General features: G+C 34.8%; 2 protein-coding genes across 2 annotated transcripts; both read left to right on the plus strand.

Annotated features, from left to right (window-relative positions):
* The first annotated feature begins 7,460 nt into the window (after positions 1–7,460).
* LOC141714615 (uncharacterized) lies at positions 7,461–11,711 on the plus strand. The gene is made up of 6 exons (XM_074518125.1): positions 7,461–7,524; positions 8,750–9,258; positions 9,315–9,459; positions 10,404–10,454; positions 10,583–10,621; positions 11,179–11,711. The coding sequence occupies exons 1-6, from the start codon at positions 7,461–7,463 to the stop codon at positions 11,709–11,711; spliced, it is 1,341 nt and encodes a 446-aa protein (XP_074374226.1).
* Positions 11,712–12,687: 976 nt separating this feature from the next.
* LOC141712807 (plant intracellular Ras-group-related LRR protein 4-like) lies at positions 12,688–15,335 on the plus strand. The gene is made up of 4 exons (XM_074515881.1): positions 12,688–13,492; positions 13,654–14,567; positions 14,646–14,834; positions 15,110–15,335. The coding sequence occupies exons 1-3, from the start codon at positions 12,886–12,888 to the stop codon at positions 14,790–14,792; spliced, it is 1,668 nt and encodes a 555-aa protein (XP_074371982.1). The 5' UTR covers positions 12,688–12,885; the 3' UTR covers positions 14,793–14,834; positions 15,110–15,335.
* Positions 15,336–19,610: the final 4,275 nt, after the last annotated feature.

A 19,610-nucleotide genomic window follows, 5' to 3' on the forward strand; every position in this document is an offset into this window, starting at 1 on the left:
GCACTTTTACACATATAAAATCCAAATAAAAGCCTATAAATCGAGATTAAAACATAGGGAACGAATACTAACCTTTAATATGCGATCCAAAAGTAACGATCGGAGATCCTAAGCAGCTGCTCCTCAAACGTGAAGCACTCCACCGGTATCCACCAAGAAAACGACGTTAAGGAGGAGGAGGAGGTGGAGAGAATTAGGTTTTTCTAAAAATTGAGGTTCGGGTTAGAATAAAAATAGGGTTTATAATAGTATATTTATAGGTAAAATTTTCAGCTGAAATTTTGACATAATATATTATTATTATTAACCCTTTCTTATTCACATTAATAATTAAAACACCTTTTAATTATTAATCCTTTTTCTAAACACTTTAGAAATAATTTTCTCTCTTGATTTAATTTCCAAAAAATTAAATCCTTAATTAATAATATTAAGAAATTTTCTTAATTAATTTATAATCAATTAAATCTCATTTAATCAATTATTAAATTTGCCAATTAATTATTTATTTCATAAATAAATAATTATTAGCCATTATTAATTAATTCCTCCACCATTAAATCATTCTCTTTTTATGGTGTGACCCTGTAGGTTCAATATTAAGCCGGTAGTAGAAATAAATAATAATAAAACTATTTTATCATTATTTATATAAATTCTCTAATTTATTAATTAATTAATCACATTTATTCTACATCGTGAGGGATACTTCTCAGCATATCGCGACTATCCGGATAATATGAATTCACTCATTAGAATACCAAGAACCTATTCAGTGAATAGTTACCGTACAATAAACTCCTTCTACCCTACAATGTCCCGATTAAATACAAGGCATGGATCTCGTGTCAAGTCTATCTAATTTAATCACTTGCTTATCATTTACTATGCTTAGTTCTATGCAAATGAGAAACTCCTTTCTAATTTCATTCACTCTGGCCAGAGATTCCTGAACTAGCATAAGTGGATCAGCCTTGAACATTCGCTTCCTTCACTGGAAGGGGTAGATCCTTTATTGATCATACACTATCTTCGTGTACAAATTCCTATACCCAGTAGAGCCCTAATAATTGTCCCTGAAGACTAAGAACTAAACCAAAGCATAGTTCAGTGTACACAAGATGACTATGATGACCTCATGTCTAAGAATACTTGTACAACTATCACTATGTGAACAACTGCTGACACGTGAGTGAACTCCATCAGTTGTTCAGCTGTGCGAGTCATGTTCAGTGAACTTATTCTATAATAAGTACCTACATACTAGTTATAGTGTCACCACACAAATGTCTATGAGAACAGACATCCTTCATAATGAAGCAAGCATAGTATGTACCGATCTTTGCGGATTATTAATTACCAGTTAGTAATCCTATGATCAGGAACTATTTAAGTTTAGAGTTATCATCTTTTAGGTCTCACTATTATGATCTCATCATAATCCATAAAAAGCTTTACTCTAAACTATGGTATATCTTATTTAAACACTTAAATAGATAGAGCCCGTAATAAAAACAAAACAAGTCTTTTATTAATATCAATGAAATCAAAACAGATTACATAAAAAGTTATTCCTAAATCCTAATACATGATTGGACTTAGGACATATTCCTTTCACCAAGATGCTATGAATAGTCCAGACTCCGAGAGATGGATGGAGGCTAAACAATCCGCGATGAAATCCATGTATCAAAATAAAGTATTGACTTTAGTTGATCCACTCGAAGGGGTAAAACCTATAAGGTGCAAGTGGGGTTTCAAGAAGAAAACTGACATGGATGGCTTTCAAGAATAATCTTAAGTACTTAAAGAGGACTAAAGATTTATTTTTGGTGTATGGAGAAGATAGAGAACTGGTTGTAAAGGGTTACACTGATACTAGTTTCTGAACCTAATTTTTGGACAGACAAGGATGATTACGAGTTTATGTATGTTTTGTGTTTTATCTAAATATAATTGATGTTAGCTTGAATAGTTCACAGCAAGAACATTGATGATTCTATGGAAGCCGAATATATTGATATTTTTTGAAACAGCCATGAAGACTGTTTAGGCATGTCCTTAGTCAATATCGCCTTATTAATGAGATTAATGATTAAGGATATATAAATGTAAAGTGCATAGTAATGAAAGTGGTGCTGACTCACTGACTAAGGCTTTGTCGCAGCAGAAGTACGATGGTCATACTAGTTCCATGAGTATTAGATACATGGGTGATTGGCTCTAGTGCAAGTGGGAGATTGTTAGTGTTTGTGCCCTAGAGACAACACTATGATGTTTTAGTTTAAGATATTAGAATTATTAATATTTATGTTCTATCGATTATTCTCTTTATAATTTATTAATTCTTAATTTAATGTGATATAAATGGTAGATTAATAAATGTCCTTGGAATATGATATGCAATTCAATATCTCTAAGTACATGACTTAGAAATGAGATTATGAGAATAGTATCAATATTCCTAAAGGTCCCTAGTCGAGTATTATTATTAAGGGACATTAATAATGCATTGAGACTGGTGTGTTTGTTGACTGATGATCACATCTCATTGATCATAGGTATAGTGATACTAAAGTCAAAAACACAGGCAGATGTATATGTACATGGTGCTGGACAGGCCCAATGTGAGATTCTACATGTCTATTGTGTCATAAATAATTCTCACAGTGATAATGATGTAATGGTCATTAGACCTGAAGTCATTATATTTCTATATGAGAATTAATATACATTGATTTCATTAAAAGTTATACTTGACCGGGTAATGATAAAAGTGGACATTGGGTATATTATGAATCGTATGAGAAATATGAATGATCTAGATGGGATTTAAGCCTCCTATTTTAGGAGTGATATTATTGGCCTCTTATGTGAGCTAGACTATGAAATGCGTGGCCACGCTCAAATATTGATTTGATATGATAGTCTACTCATTGATCAAGGAAACTCGGATTAAACTATGATGAGGATGACACATTACATGCCTCTAATTTAATCTATAATACTTGGTTAAAGAGATTATATTACATTATACATTATTCACAAAAGGTTTAATCGATCACCGATTCAATTATTATTACTTGGGTAGCAATGATGTATTACTAGATGCCGCTCATTGTTTACGATTTAAAATTAGATTTAAAATTTGTTGCTAACGTAATAATAACCTATAGGGTCACACACTAAGAATGTTTGAAGGATTATTCAATTTAAATTGGTTTTAAATTATATTAAAGTAATTCAAATTATTTATAATATTAACTAAGTATGACTTAATTAATTAGATAAATATTGATATTCGAATTTACTAATATTAATTATAAAATTCATTTGTTAAATAATTAAGTGTGACTTAATTATTATACAAATAGGAATTTCAAATTAATAATAACTCCTAATTAGTTAAGAGTTATAATTCTTTTTCTACTCTCTATATAATATCACTTGTGTGGCTGATTTTGTATAAAAAAAACTTTTACTAAAACCCAAGCCACCAAGAGAGTAGATGGAGAGATCAAGAAGAAACGAGTTTGTGCTAGTACACATCCAATCCTTGAGTTCAAGCATTCGTGTGGATACCGATAGAGCGTACATCGCGAGAGCAGGATGCGTGGTGATTGAACAAGTTTTGGATCTCCATTAGTCAACCATTTTATAAAGCTTCTTTAAGGTAAACAATCTGATTTATGAATTAAATATCTATTTTTCGCATGGATTCCGCGGTGGGTTTCGAAAATTCTGATTTTTCACATTTTTAATTATTGTTTCCGTTGCGTTTATGTGCTTGAAACCTAACAATATATATATACATATGTATATATGTGTATGTGTGTTGTTACTGTCTGTTTTCCGTATGCCCTGAGTTGCTGCCTGATTTCTGTTTTCTGGCTGCCGCCGGATTTTTTTCCGGCGAGGTGGTCCATACGCGCGTGTGTCTGGGTTCTGTTAGTTTAATTCGGTTTTAATTGTTTTCTACAGAAAGAAATATTTGAGTAATATTCGTGAAATAAATAATTGCTTTTAGGAATCTATTAAAGTTAAATCAGTGGAGTTCGTTTGGAAACACGAATTAATCGGGCACCAACGAGTTCTGCCACCGTCGGCGATGAGCTTCGGCGAGCCGACAGTGGACCGTTATGATTTATTCTGAGTCCTACAATTATAAAAATATTATTCTGAAAAATTATTTTTGAGGCATAAATTAGTTGGGTTTAGTTATTAAAGCTGTGGTGGAGATTTGGAATGGTGAATTGCGTAGTTGGATTGTGAATTGTGATTGGATTGCGTCGATTATGTTTCGACGGGTAGTCCGATAAATAGAAGAGACACTGCCCGATTTCGGAGAAATTATTATTTCGGAAATACGGGAACGTATCCTGTAATTATCGGGAATACCAATCGAGAATATAATTATATATTTATAAATACTTTACGAAAACTTTTTTCGTATCGTGGTAAAATATTTTATCAAAAAGAGTTTGATAACCCAATTTTCTGTAACGACGGCCATATGTACTTCGAAAGTAATTACCGAACCAAATTTCAAAGTATGTGAGCCCTATCTGTTTTGTATGATAAGATAATATGTATAAATACGAGTCGGAAATTGATATCGTATAGGTAGAATAGTTTTAGACGTTCAAGATGAACGACGATTGATTATAAAGATACTAAAATAGTGTTTTTATGCATGTAGATTCGGAAAGTGAGAACGCTCGATTTAGGAAAGGAAAGTCCCCACTAGGTGACAGCAAAATAGGTTATGTGGACAAGAAAGGAAACGAATAAGGCAAGTAACATTTCAACTCTTGCCTCCTATGTTGTGCATCGATATTATGATTGAATACCTACTATCACCCTTTAATTAACCTTGTATATTGATGTACCCTTTTTTCTTTCCATCTTGTTGAATGTTATACCTTAATTCAGATGCAAATTCTTTCAAGTTGATAATACCTTTGATTTTCTAAATAATGATTATTTTGGTATACCCTACCCTTGCAATATGACAAAGTTTATTAAAGTAAAACTAAGAATGATTTCAGACTTGAAAGAGTCTCGATGATTTCAAATGTATGGTAAAGATTTTAAAAATGAAAAGCATTTTGAAAGTGAAAGATTTATATCCATTTACTTTTTACGGATTTCCATTAATTGAAAGTGTAAGTGACCGAGTGACGCTGGTCCATTATGAAGATTAGTGAGGGCTGGCACATTATGAAGACTAGTGAGGGCTGGCACATTATGAAAACCAGTGAGGGCCGGCATTTGAAAGGCTGAATATATAGCCTTTTGGGTACCCTATTCACGTCTAAAGGGGCTATAAAGTCCGGTATGAGGATTGTGCGTGGCTGATCACCCGTGCAGTCCAGAGCATCATACACTCCAATTGAGTAAAAATGTTTTATGTAAAGAAATGTCCAGATGATTGGACTGTTTTCTTGAAAATTAGATGATTTCATGAATGGAAGAAAAGTTTTGATAAAAAAAACTGTTTTGAAAAAAATTATTTTGATAAAGGAAAAGTTTTATGAAAATTTTGAAAAATGAAATATTTATATAAAGTAATGGTTGTAGAACAACTACCTTGAAATGAACCTGGTCTTGAAACCTCTTTTAAGATTCTTCAAACCTTGTCCCTTATCTTATTCCGTTAAATAGTTTACTCTTTTTGTTTAGCTTAGTTACTTGCTGAGGTTTTGTAGCTCACTATGTTATTTATCTAACCCAGTTAAGTATGAAGAAGATGGTCAGGCTTAGGCAAGGTTGCTAAGAATATTAATAGTGATCCACTTCGTACTGTTGGAGTTGTTATACCAGCTCAGGTAGGGGACACAAGAATAATAGCTGGGAGTAAGCTATGTTGAATTTTATATTGTTCGTTAGTAATTGTAACTTGTTTCATACCATAACCTGTTTAAGATCCTTGTGGTGTAAAGGGGTTGTATATTTAATTGCGATAATGTGGATAATCAAGAGAAGTGGCTCCCCAATTTAGACCCCATTTTGGGCGTCACACAAATTTTTGTTTAATTTTATTTTAGCCAACCATTATACTAACGGTTGGAGATGCTTTAATAAAAATAGATCGAGTTATTGCGCTTAAAAGTAGTATTAAAAATCGGTAATTCTGAGCAGGGGTTTTGGGTGAGATGAGGAGTGAGAGGAAGAATATGGTTTCTTGGATATTCTACATATCTACTTGAGTTGCTACTAGTTCTGTCATCAACTTTCTTTATGTACTCAAGCAGCAGCGACCAGAACCGTTCTTGTGGTACAATCTGTAATATAAGCTGCCCTTTCTACTTAAATGGCTATCTTCATCAGAACTGCCGTCGTTATAGCCCCTTTAGTCAGGAGCTCCACTGCGTGGACAACCGTACAATCATGTATTTGGTTAAAATTCATTATCAGGATCGTTCTAATGACACATACAAGTACTATGTGGAGGACATCAATTACCTAAATTCCACAGTCAGAGTTACAACTACACAAGAAAATCCACAATCTCTTGCACCTCTAGATTATGGGTCCATTTCTAACACGCCAATAACATTTCTTGATTGTTATTGTGTGTTCAGGGGAACACCGCAGAAAAATGCACAGTCTGATTTTTTATGACTTTGGTTAAGTTATGTTGGTGAAGATTTTTGTGCATACAGGACACCCATCATAATTATTGAGAAAAAAAAAACATTCAGAATTAGCTGCCTAAGTTGTTATTGTGTGCCATGAGCACGCAATAGAAAAACCTTCAAGTGACATCTCTGTCTAATTTTCATTTGGGTTTTTTGTCACCCGCAGGTCGGATTCCACATATAGCCAAGTACACAGGTAAGTTTAATTCTATTAGCACTTCCATCACCACTGAAACTTGAATTTTGTGTGTGTATGGAACGAACCTCATCCATTATTTCTTGCTTGAAATAAAAAAAATAGGCAAGTTCGTTGGTATAAGATTCTTGTGCGGAATCCCGTTTCTGCACAAGAATTTATAAACGAAGTTGCTACTATTGGAAGGATTCATCATGTTCATGTTGTGCAAATGATGGGTTTTTGTTTTGAGGGTTCTAAACGAGATTTAATCTATGAGTTCATGCCTAATGGATCTCTTGAGAAGTACATCTTCCCTCGTGAAAAAGAGGAGCAGGTTATCTCCTTGAGTTATGCAAAACATGTATGATATTTCATACAAAGTAGCTGCTGGAATTGACTATTTACGCCAAGGATGTGACATGCGAATTTTGCATTTTGATATATAGCCTCACAACATTCTTCTCCACGTGGACTTCAATCCAAATTTTTTGGATTTTGGGCTTGCAAAATTGTATACCACAGATGATAGTACTGTCAATCTGACAGCAGCCAGAAAATGCTGATTAAGTATGGAACACTTGAGCCAATTCTACTTTCCCTCTTGGATTTATGACCAAATAAATAAAGGGAAGGAGATTGAAATGGAAGATGCTACTGCAGAAGAGACCAAGTTGTTAAAAAAGATTATAACAGTGGCACTGTGGTGTATACGGCTGAAACCTAGTCACCGTCCCTCAATAAACAAAGTTATTGAAATGCTTGAAGTTGAATAATAGCTCTAAATTTTTAAGAAATTATGAATATTAGATATTAATTTGGTATAAATAAGATTCTAATTTTTTAGTTTTTGTTAAAATGACTGTTATAAATAAAAAGTTTAAGTAGGTTAGTAGAGAGCTAAAAAATACACATGAATTTCACTAAATAATTTTTAATTTAGTGATATTTTAAAAAGTATCATATATGTACAAATTTCCAGAAAACTGAAAATGAAGAGAAAAAGACAGTTAAGAATTTGGCATGAAGTATCCGATTTAATTTGGGAAATCTAATTAAATAATCTATGCAATTTATGATACCTACTAAGTTTTGTTTTAAATCATTAAAATATGAAATATTTTTTATTTTAAATCCAACGGATATCATTTATTTATTTAAAGATCTAATGGTCATTATTGCATTGATCCCCATGATTATAACTACCAAATATTTGGATATTTGATTTCTCTAAAAATCAGATTTTGATAATTTTACGGCTCATGCGAAACTCACTAAATAATTATGATTTAAAAAGTATTCTCTATGTAAAATTATCTAGAAACCGAAGAGAAAAGACGGTTATAAATTTTACATTAAGTATTCTATTCAATTTAAAATATCTTAAATAATCTATAATTTAAAATAATTACTTAGTTTCGGTTCAAGTCATTAAAATATGTAATATTCCTTTATTTTAGATACATCTGATATCATCTATTTCTATATCTAGAGCTAACGGTAAGGACCGAATTAGGGGTGGATAAAATCTCCCTTAAGGATATAATTAAGGGCATTTAGGAATTTTAGCTTATGTTATGTAATTATTGTGAGAAATGTATTATAAACTTCTAAGTTTATTTTTAATAAAGTTTTGTATTTCTCTTTCATCTCTAAAGTTATCGAATAGTATAATTCATTTCATGTTTTCTAGGCGTCATTTCATTTTACGAGTCCAAGGCAAGACTTTTAAGTCTTGATGACTGTTTGATGGATTGAGTTTAGATATCGATAAGGAAAATTTATGATTAGAAAAAAGTGTAAAATTATTCCGTAAACTGAGGTATACTCATTAGAAAGATGCTACGAGGAGAAGAAATGTATGGTGGCTTAGAGAAATCTTGATTGCAAGTAGCTTTACTATTATTATCAACAACGTTATTTATATTTTCAGGTAGCAGCAATGAAGATCTCACTTCTTGCGGCAACATCCCAAATATAAGCTGCCCTTTCTACTTAAACGGTGATGTTCAGAAGAATTGTGATCATCATAGTAGACTCAGCCTTGAGCTCCACTGCCTGGACAACCGTGCCATTATGTATCTGACTAACGATGGTGACGAGACATACAAGTATTATGTGGAGGACATCAATTACCAGAACTACACAGCAAGGCTAAGTACTGATACACAGGTTGATAAATTTATTCCAACAGATTTTAGTGCATCCGATGATTTTCATGGTAAAATCCCCCTCACATTTATGAATTGTCTGGCTCGAGCAACTTCGGATTCTCCTTATGTAAATAATGCAACTAGTGATGCTTTTCCTGGTTGTAGTAGTAGTAGTAGTAAAAATTCATATGATTCTACATCAACTTCGGACAAAAACTACTGTCATGGGGAATATTCTTATGTTGTTGTTGGCCTTATAAGTTTATCGGAAGTAGTAGATGGTTGCAAGGTCACATTGGCCGCGTTTACATAACTGTAATAAAGTCTTGATAACTAATGAGGCAGATCATAGAAACTTATATAGTGAGGTTATGGCTTATGGAGTTAATGTGTCATGGGAATCAATCTTCTGCTCTGTTTGTGCTTTGGAATATTGCGTGGCTGATTATGAGTCTAATACTTACGTGTGCAGCCAGTCCTCACAAAAAAAGTAAGTTTCTCACTAAGAAAAGCCAGTTATTGCATCTGATATCAAGTCCTAATCATACATGTTATGAGAATAACTCCAAATTTTACCCTTGATCCACTTTTAATCCCACCTAGATTTTGACTCAATTAATGCGGGAATGTGAGAGAGTAGAGGTTTAACTGTAGGTAGGGCTCCTAACCATAACTGTAGGTAGGGCTCCTGAGGGGTGACGGCCCCGCGGCACCTCCGACGTAAGAATAAGATGGGATTTTGGAGAAGAAGGGTAAAATAAGAATTACTCAAATATATGTGATGTGTGTATATGTGTAGGTGAATAATGAATGTCCCCCCTCAAACCCTCTTTTTTGGAGCCTTTTATAGGCTTCCAATTAGGGTTAGGGGTTGATACCTTGGATCCTAATCGTTGAAAGATTCTGGAGTCGAGGCAGGTGGACATCCTGATTGGAATACGTGTTCAAGTCATAGTGTGCCGAAATGGGGTTGGCATGTGCCTGGAGTATGATGGCGTGTGCTTGGAGCGTTATACCCCGTGGGGACCTAATTGTGGGAACGTGTGAGCCATGATAGAAAGGGAATATCCTGAAGTGACAAGGCATCTTGAGGAACGCAACGCCCCGGGGTCCACTAGCGCTATACGGACACAACGTCCTCGGGTCCACTGTCATCTAGAGTCATATGATCCATATTTAATCTGGACTCATTTCTCTTGCGTTTTTGGAGTCCTATTTGAGCCGAATTATATTGTGGCCTATCAATCTCAGTTATTAAATCTATTTTCAATTATATTTAACTTTGTAAATGTGAACCCGGCAACAGTTATCTTGTAAGGTTTCCCTGAATTGTGTGATATTGAAAGAATTAGTTTGAACAAGACTAATATGATATGACACATAGTCTTCTTGGATGATTAGGTATAAGGTTTAACGATTATGTATGATACATAGGTGATGCAGGCATACACAACCTCTTGAGACACATTTCTGGGTATATTGTTGGTAAGTTGATTGATACTTAAAGTTTATTCACTCAACTGCACGGTGCTACGAAACCGGTTCGAGTTAATGTGTTTTCCGAAAAAATGAACTAATATATTACTGAAATCTTTTTCTCTTTCTTTCTCCAGCCGCAGATAACATGTTTCCACCTATAATTAAGTACGCAGGTATGGTCTGATTGTATTACTTTAACAGTTTAACGTAATGGCCTCAGATAAGATATAAGTCAACCCCTCACCCTGCATTTCATGTATGCTAGCGAGTCACCCTGCATTTTAACTTAAAAGCTTCAATCTAGTGTGACAGTAATATGTAAGATGATGGTTCAATATAACACTATTCAGCTCAATTTAATCATTCTTTTCTGACTACATATATTTGTCCAACATCTGAAATTTGATGGATGAACTATATTCAAGTTCAACTGAAACTCTAGATTTGTGTAAGTTCTGATCAGTACTGATAAATTATATTATACATGATAATTTGAAGGAGAACTGATTCACCAAATTGTTGCAGTCACAATATTCCTCAATCTGAACACTACATAGTTTATCACTCTGAAAATTAAGCTTAACCTGATTGTCCACATATGATTTGCATCTATCATATACACAATATCAGATGTTATATTTCATTCCCAAGTTTGTGTGTGGGCGGCACCTCATTCAACAATTCATATGTAAGGACCTCATTCGTGATTTTTGTTTGGAGCAAATTATAGGCAAGTGTCTTGGTATAAGATTTTTGTGTGGAATCCCGTTTCTGCTTGCATTGTTGGTATACAAGTTAAAGAGAAGGCACTGGTCAATGTATGACAGCATTGAAGATTTCTTACAAGGTCAAAAAAAAAGTCTCATGCCCATAAGATACAATTTCTCTGATATTAAAAAGATTACTAATGGTTTCCAAGACAAATTGGGTGAGGGAGGCTTCGGTACTGTCTATAAAGGAAAGTTGCGTAGTGTTCTTATTGTCGCTGCAAAGATTATGGGCAAGTCCAAGGCTTCAGGGCAAGAATTTATAAATAAAGTTGCAACAATCAGAAGGATTCATCATGTAAATATTGTGGAAATGATGGGCTTTAGTAAGCGTCCCTCGATGAACAAGATCATTGAAGTGCTAGAAGGAGAAGTCGAACTTGTTGTCATGCCACCAACGCCTTTTCTCAGTCCACAAGAGGAGGAAGTAGAGGATCAAGAGCTAGCAAGTCCAGAGTGGACCGAAGCATCCGATGAAATAATTAGGGTCTACTAAAATGACTAGAGGATGTTTTCAATGCTAGACTTTATCTTAGCTACTCCATATTTTGTCATGTTAATATTTTGTAATTAAAGGTTCATTCCATATGAATTAAGTAGAGGGGAAGTTTCTTATATAGTTATATATCATATTATTATCCCAACTAGTGAATGTAATTGATATACAGACATACAGCAGGTAAATTTTTAAAGGAATTGATATACAGACATACTGGTCAATTGGCTGTGCAGAATGATTTATTCTACTTATTTGATGTTTCGGAAGTTGCAGCCTTGCAGGCCTCCTTTGGTTGCTCCTGCATTACATTTCATCTGCCTTTTCTGCTTTTCCTATCCATCCTTCACATTTGCATCCTATGAAAGCTATGATGCTATCTCCCATTATTTTCCTTTGCTTTTGTCTCATGGCCGGCCTCCCTAATTTTTACATAAAATTAACAAAGCTAATCTTAATGAAACTCTAGGAACCATACTCGCACACACAAAAAGCCCTTTAAACACCCCAACACTCTCTGCCTTGTTTAACCTCACCATGTCCAAGATTTGAATATTTATCAAAAATAAGATGGGTGCTTTGAAGTATTTAATTAACAAAAGAAGGCATGTACACATTTCTAGTTAGTACTGTCACATTGCCGGAGTTTTAATAAATTTTGTACATTTTTTCGTATATAATCAACAAATACTATTTTTCTGTATATACATGCACTAGGACGGTCCACAAGTGGACATGGTCCCACTCCAAGGACCCCAGAAACGGCGGAGTGGTAAATATGTAATTATATAAGCACCAGAGGGGTATGCATGGAAATATGATAACCAGAGTCAAGAGCCAGAGTCTTTATCTTCCTCAGATAAGATAACCGATCAGTAATAAAGCAGTAAAATTATTGCATGTGATTCAGTACATTTACTTTCACACTCTTTATTTATTTATACATGTAGTTTATCAAATTACATATCTACAGTCATAACTAAAATTAAAAATCTCTACATAAACATAAATAAAAACCAGCTGTGTTCAGTTCATGCATTGTCACTTTTCAAACACAATCCATCCAGTTCCTTACAGAACATCAACAACACATACTACTTATAAGCTTTATGTTACACATTTTTTGTTTCACATATTATTGTCAAGCATATTATTATTCACAAAATAATTGAAAATGGATATACCATCTCCAAAATTAACCGAAGAAGTAGTTGCTGAGATTACGAGAATTCACAAATCTCTACCTCAAAGACCTGGAATTGAAGAAGTTGAAGCTGCAACAACATTGATTCGCAACGTGGAAGCTGATGATGAATCAAGATTTGATGCCATTGCTAAACAAACCAAGAGTCCTGATGTTCCTGATGAGCTCTTCTTGATTTTACAAGAGATGCAGAAGAATTTAGTCATTTTTCGAAGTAAAGAACAGCGAAGAGATGCTGTTAGGCTTTTGGATCTCGAGAATTTTCATCAAGCTTTTGATGATATGATTCAGAGAGCTTCCAGTTGTGTTGCTTCACCAATGAGGTCTAATTCGACTAGTGGTTTGTATGATTCTTCGTTGAATGTGGCGAATACAGGGGTGAAGACGGTGTCGTCAGGTTTGTTTTATGAGAAGGATGCTGTGAAAGCTTCTTCAGAGTTGTTTACTAGGGATGATAGTTATGTGAAGAAGGCTAAGAGCACGTTTTCGAGTGATGGAATTGTCGGTGCACGGCGATCTGGGGATGTTATAAGTCCTCAGATTGTCGATTCTACTTTAAGATCAGTCAAGAGTTCAGGTATGTTAATGTTATCTTTTTACTTGAATTTTGTTCTGTTTGTGGATTTTTTGTGTTTAAAACGTGTTATTGAGATAAATAGTATTGTACTGTATTAGCACTAGTGTGTGTTGATTGGAATTTTAGAGTTAAATGATGTTTCCCTTTTCGGTTTTGTATAGGTCAAGATGGGGAAAAATTGAGTCTTATTAAGCTTGCTAGTTTAATTGAAGTATCCGCGAAGAAGGGGACACGAGAAGTTAATCTTCAGGGTAAATTGATGGAACAAATTGAATGGCTCCCGGATTCAATTGGTAAGCTATCTAGTTTGATCACATTGGATTTGTCAGAAAATAGGATTGGGGCTTTACCATCGACGATAGGAGGGCTCTCTTCTTTGACAAAGTTAGATTTGCACTCCAACAAGCTGGTTGAAGTTCCGGAGACAATTGGAGATATTCATAGTCTGGTTTTTCTTGATTTGAGGGGCAATCAGTTGACATCATTGCCTGCAACCATTGGTAAATTGGTTAGACTTCAGGATCTTGATTTAAGCTCGAATCTTCTTCCTTTGCTTCCTGAATCAATCGGATCACTTATTAGCCTCAAGAGTTTGAATATTGAGACAAACAATATCGAGGAACTTCCCCATACTATTGCTCAATGTTCCTCTCTTAAGGAGGTCCGTGCAGATTATAATCGGCTTAAAGCCCTTCCTGAAGCTGTCGGACGCATTGAATCTCTTGAAGTATTGTCTGTGCGCTATAATAATATTAGTAAATTGCCTACTACAATGGCATCTCTAGCAAACTTGAAGGAGCTTGATATAAGTTTCAATGAGGTAAGCTCCGTGCCGGAGAGCCTGTGTTTTGCTACCACTATAGTCAAGATGGACATAAGCAACAACTTTGCAGATCTACAGTACTTGCCAAGGTCCATAGGAAATCTTGAAATGCTAGAAGAGTTGAATATGAGCAATAACCAGATAAGAGTCCTTCCCGAATCTTTTAAGATGCTGTCAAAATTACGCATGTTAAATGTGGATGGGAACCCTCTGGAAGAGCCACCAAGAAGTGTTACTGACATGGGGGCTCAGGTAACAGTTTCAATCATGGTTTTTTTACAAATTGTTACTAATTAAAAAAAATGCTGATTAAAACTTTCTATTTTTCAGGCTGTTGTTCAGTACATGGCTGAACTCGCCGCGAAGATGGATGTCAAGGCACCACCTGTCAAGGAGAAAAAATCCTGGGCTTCTATATGCTTCTTTTCAAAGTCTAATAAAAGGAAGCGCAATGGCATGGAGTATGTTAAAACCTGAGTTACAACAATGTCGAAGAAACAGACTATACAATTCTACTTGGTAAATAATAAACCTGAGTTACTGTATTTTTCAATTGACAAAGTAGACACTGGTAGCACTAGATAAAATGTTGTTCTGCATTAGATAAATTTTTTAGTTCTTTTAAGTTAAACTTAATAAAAAAGAAATTGTAATTAAGAGTACAGCAGGGCAATATTATCAACAGGCAAACAAAAGAAAACATGATGAACTAGACTACTACTAAACAAATGCAATAAACAAATGGAAGGATAGAGGACCTCACATGTTTTAGTTTTTTTTTTTTATTGATACAGGAAATTGGGTGGCACTGACGTGGAAGAGAAAATAGATCTTGTGGAGCTGGTGTTTCTTTAAGAAGTCGGTTGATTCAGATATGGTTCTTATTCCCTGCTGGCAAATCTGTAGATTTTTCCTGGGGCAGTTTCTGTATTACTTTCATGTATTTTAAGTGTTGGAAACAAATGATATGTAAACTGTCAAAATCCGAAAATTTAAATGAACAATGTCTGTTGTATCTCACCTCCATTATCTAATAATCTTGCATTTCACAATCTCCTCAGTTCCATTTTTTTAGGAATAAATGTTACAAAATGGAAAGCCTGAGACATATTTTATATATGTTCTTGATATGATTTCCGGAAACTAACACTTGGAGGTTGTTTCTTGACATGAGGACTTAAACTTTCGTATTTGGATCTAAGATATTTTCTTAATGGAATCCATGAATATATTGAGACAAAGTTGTTTGTTTGAAATGGGTTATGGGGATTTTGCCCCACATTGGTATTGTAAAAGAAAAATATTGAGTTTATATAGCATCTTGTGTTAGTGTTGTTTACAACTACTAGTATAAGTGGAATGTTTGTGTGGCCTAGTGCTAGTGGGAACTCTTATATTTTTCTTTTCTATTACAAGTTTAATTATTTATATTGATTATTTAATTATTAATATAAAATATATTGAGTAAGAATTATTTTAATCATACTCTGAATATATTTTATTGATTATTTAATTATTAATATAAAATATATTGAGTAAGAATTATTTTAATCATACTCTGAATATATTTTATAATATTAATATTAATTAATCAGGATATAATATAAATAATAAGGAAAACCCATTTTGTTTACTTTTTTTACTTGGTGTACCACATCGAGTAAAATAGAAGAAGAGCAACTTGAGATTCCTATATATTGAGAGGTATACTTGAGATTAAAAGATACAGGTCTCGGTGCCTACCTCGCAAACATATATGAGTTGCATAGGTTTTTTGGGCAAACTGAGGTGCGAGTCGTCGTTGATCATTGTTGGTGTTGTGGCCAGATTGATCTGTTGATGTTTTATCCTGGAAGCAATATTACTGCATTCCATCACAGCTTAAGTGGGGGGCAATAATCTCTTCAAGAACAGTCAAGTCCTCTTGAAGGATTTGGCGACTCAGCTGTTGTGTTCTTCTTCTTATCAGAATTTGGAAAGCGATAAAAGATAAGTTTTCTTTACTTTCTTTGTCAATTACAGTCTTTATAGTTTGTTATTGCCTTCGTGTTTTATTTCGTTAGTTGGTTATTTGTCATGTTCTTGTTATTATATATATAACTGCACATTGTTGCTTGTGTAGTTAGAATTATACCCAACAATCTTGAAGAGATTATCTGTGTTATATATTAATTAGCAAGATGGTTAACGAAACTGCTGATGTTCCTAAAATTGTTGAGACTGGTTTTGGTTCTGGTGGTACTACTACCATTGACTGGACCACGTATCATTTTCCCCATCCAATTGATTTATCGGGTATTCCTAATAAATTTAGTGGTGGAGTTTTTTTTTCTCTTTGGCAGAAAAAAAATGAAGCTCTGATTAACGGTTAAGGGTCTATGGTTAGTGGTACAGTATGATCCTCCTGGGTTGGATCAAGAGAAAGCTGAATCTGTTAAGGTTTATGCTTTATGGGCTGAGAAGGATGGGGTGACTAGGGCAGCCATTTTGGCATCCTTGGAGAACACCTTGTTCGATGTTTATTCATCAGATGCCTATACTGCTAAAGTCTTATGGGATAAGCTGGACCAAACCCATAATATTGATTCTCACTGATTTGAGAAGTATTTTGTGGCTAGGTTTTTTGATTTTAAGCTGGTGGATGGAAAATCCATGACTGAACAGGTTCATGAGTTTGAGATGTTAGTTCATGATTTGGGTGAGTCCGGTATGGTCTTGCTTGAGAAGTTTCGAGTGATGTCTGTGATTGAAAAGCTCCCTAAGTCTTGGGAAGAGTTTGCTCTCTCCCAGAAAAGACAGAAAGGAGAGATCACATGGACTAACTTGATGTTGGACATCTCAGTACAGGAGCAGCACAAGTCCAAATAGGGACATGTGTTGCATGTGAAACAAGGGAGCTCGAAGGTGAATGTAGTTACTGTAAGAAAGAAAAGAAAGGTAGTCACTAAGAAGGCTAACACTAAACCTGACAAGAACAAGGCTAATAAACCAAAGGTGAACAAACCATGTTGGTCTTGTGGACAGGTTGGTCATTGGAGCAAGGACTGTCCAAGTAAGAAAGCTAAGAAAGCTGGAGTGGTAGCTCAAGCAAATACTATGCTTGGACTTGGAACCACGAATGGGCCAGTAGCTAACATGGTCATTGGTGAGGTTGTTGCCTCTGGAACCGATGACGGGTATGTTACTTACAACCCTGTACTACTTTCCACTTATCTGTCACATAAGTGGTTGATTGATACTGGAGCTAATGTACATATTTGTGCTAATATTAGCTTGTTTGTATCTTATCAACAGAGTCATGGAGTGACAATGACGATGGGGAATGCTAGTGCTGCACAAGTGCTTGGAATAGGAAACGTGGACCTGAAGTTTGCTTCTGGGCGGATTCTATCTCTCACTAGAGTGTATCATGTTCCCTCTATTCGTAGAAATATTATAAGTGGAAGTTGTTTAGTTAAAAACGGCTTTGAACTTTCTTTGAAGTGTAATAAAGTAGTTATTACTCATACTGGTACATTCTTTGGCAAGGGTTACTTGTCTGATGGTTTGTTTTTAATAAATGTTGAACCCGTTTTGGGTGGTTTTATTAATGATAGTGTTGCACCTTCTGTTAATTGTGTAGAATCATCTGATTTGTGGCACTTACGACTTGGTCATTTAAATTTTGGTGCTCTAAAGATTATGATGAATTTAGAGTTGATTCCAAAGTACGCCATTGATAAGAAATCTAAGTGTCAAGTGTGTGTAAATGCTAAACAAACAAGGAAACCTTTTCATAATGTTGTTAGGGATTCAGACTTGTTAGATTTAGTGCACTCAAACATATGTGAATTTGGTGGTGTGTTGACTAAGGATCACTATAGATATTTCATTATCTTTATAGATGATTGTAGTAGATATTATTATGTTTATTTGCTTAAACATAAGTATGAAGCACTAGATAAATTCATTATGTATAAAAATGAAGCTGAAACACAAATTGGCAAAGTACTTAAACGTTTGAGGTCTGATAGAGGTGGTGAGTATACGAGTACCTTGTTTAATGAATTTTGCGCAAACAATGGTATAGTTCATGAGGTTACTCCACCATACACACCTGAGTCTAATGGGGTGGCAGAACGAAAGAACAGAACTTTTAAATACATGATTAACAGTATGCTAATTATTTCTGGGTTTTCTAAGTACATGTGGGGAGAGGCTCTAAATACGGTTTGCCATATTCTGAATAGAGTCCCTCTGAAATATATGGACAAGACACCATATGAATTATGGAGAAAGCGTAGGACAAGTTTGAGTTATCTTCGTGTGTGGGGGTGCCTTGCTAAGGTGTTTTTCCCTGAACACAAGAGAAAGAAACTGGGTCCGAAAACTGTTGATTGTATCTTTCTGGGCTATCTTGAAACCACAACTGCTATGAGATTTTTAGTATTAAAATCTGACATAGATGGTATTGTGGCGAATACGATAGTTGAGTTGCGTGATGCAACTTTCTTTGAGGAAGTATTCCCAATGAAGACTGGTATATCTTTGGGTAGTTCTGAGGATGATCCCACTCACACATCAAGTTCTATTCCTGATCATGTGGAAAAGATGACAAATGTGGGGGTGGATCCTGGTAGTAGCTCTACTCCTAACGAAGTAGAGGAACCTAGAAGGAGTAAGCATGCAAAGGTAGTCAAGGACTTTGGAAGTGACTTTATCACTTACAATGTCGAGGATGAGCCTTTAACTTTCCGTCAAGCCAAGGATTCTTCAGAGTCAAGGCATTGGAAAGGCGCTGTAAAGAGTGAAATTGGCTCAATTGTTTCAAATAGAACATGGGAGTTAGTTGATCTCCCTCCAGGGTGTTCTACTATTGGATGTAAATGGATCTTCAAGAGGAAGCTAAACCCTGATGGCTCAATAAATAAGTACAAGGCTAGGCTAGTTGCTAAGGGCTTTAGGCAAAAGGAAGGCATTGATTATTTTGATACATATTCTCCAGTTGCCCGAATGACAACAATCAGAATGCTTATTGCATTGGCTTCTGTACATGGTCTTATCATCCATCAAATGGATTTAAAGACAGATTTTCTTCATGGTGACCTTAAAGAAGAGATTTATATGGATCAGCCTGTGGGATTTGTTGCTTCTGGTAATGAGAGGAAAGTATGTAGACTAGTCAAGTCCATCTATGGCCTTAAACAAGCACCTATAGACTGGCATAAAAAGTTTGATGAAACTATTTTTAGACTTCAAATTTTTTAGTTAATGAAAGTGACAAGTGTGTCTACTATAAGGTTAGAGGTAATGATT

Source organism: Apium graveolens, chromosome 3, assembly GCF_009905375.1.
Source record: "Apium graveolens cultivar Ventura chromosome 3, ASM990537v1, whole genome shotgun sequence".
NCBI lineage: Eukaryota > Viridiplantae > Streptophyta > Magnoliopsida > Apiales > Apiaceae > Apium > Apium graveolens.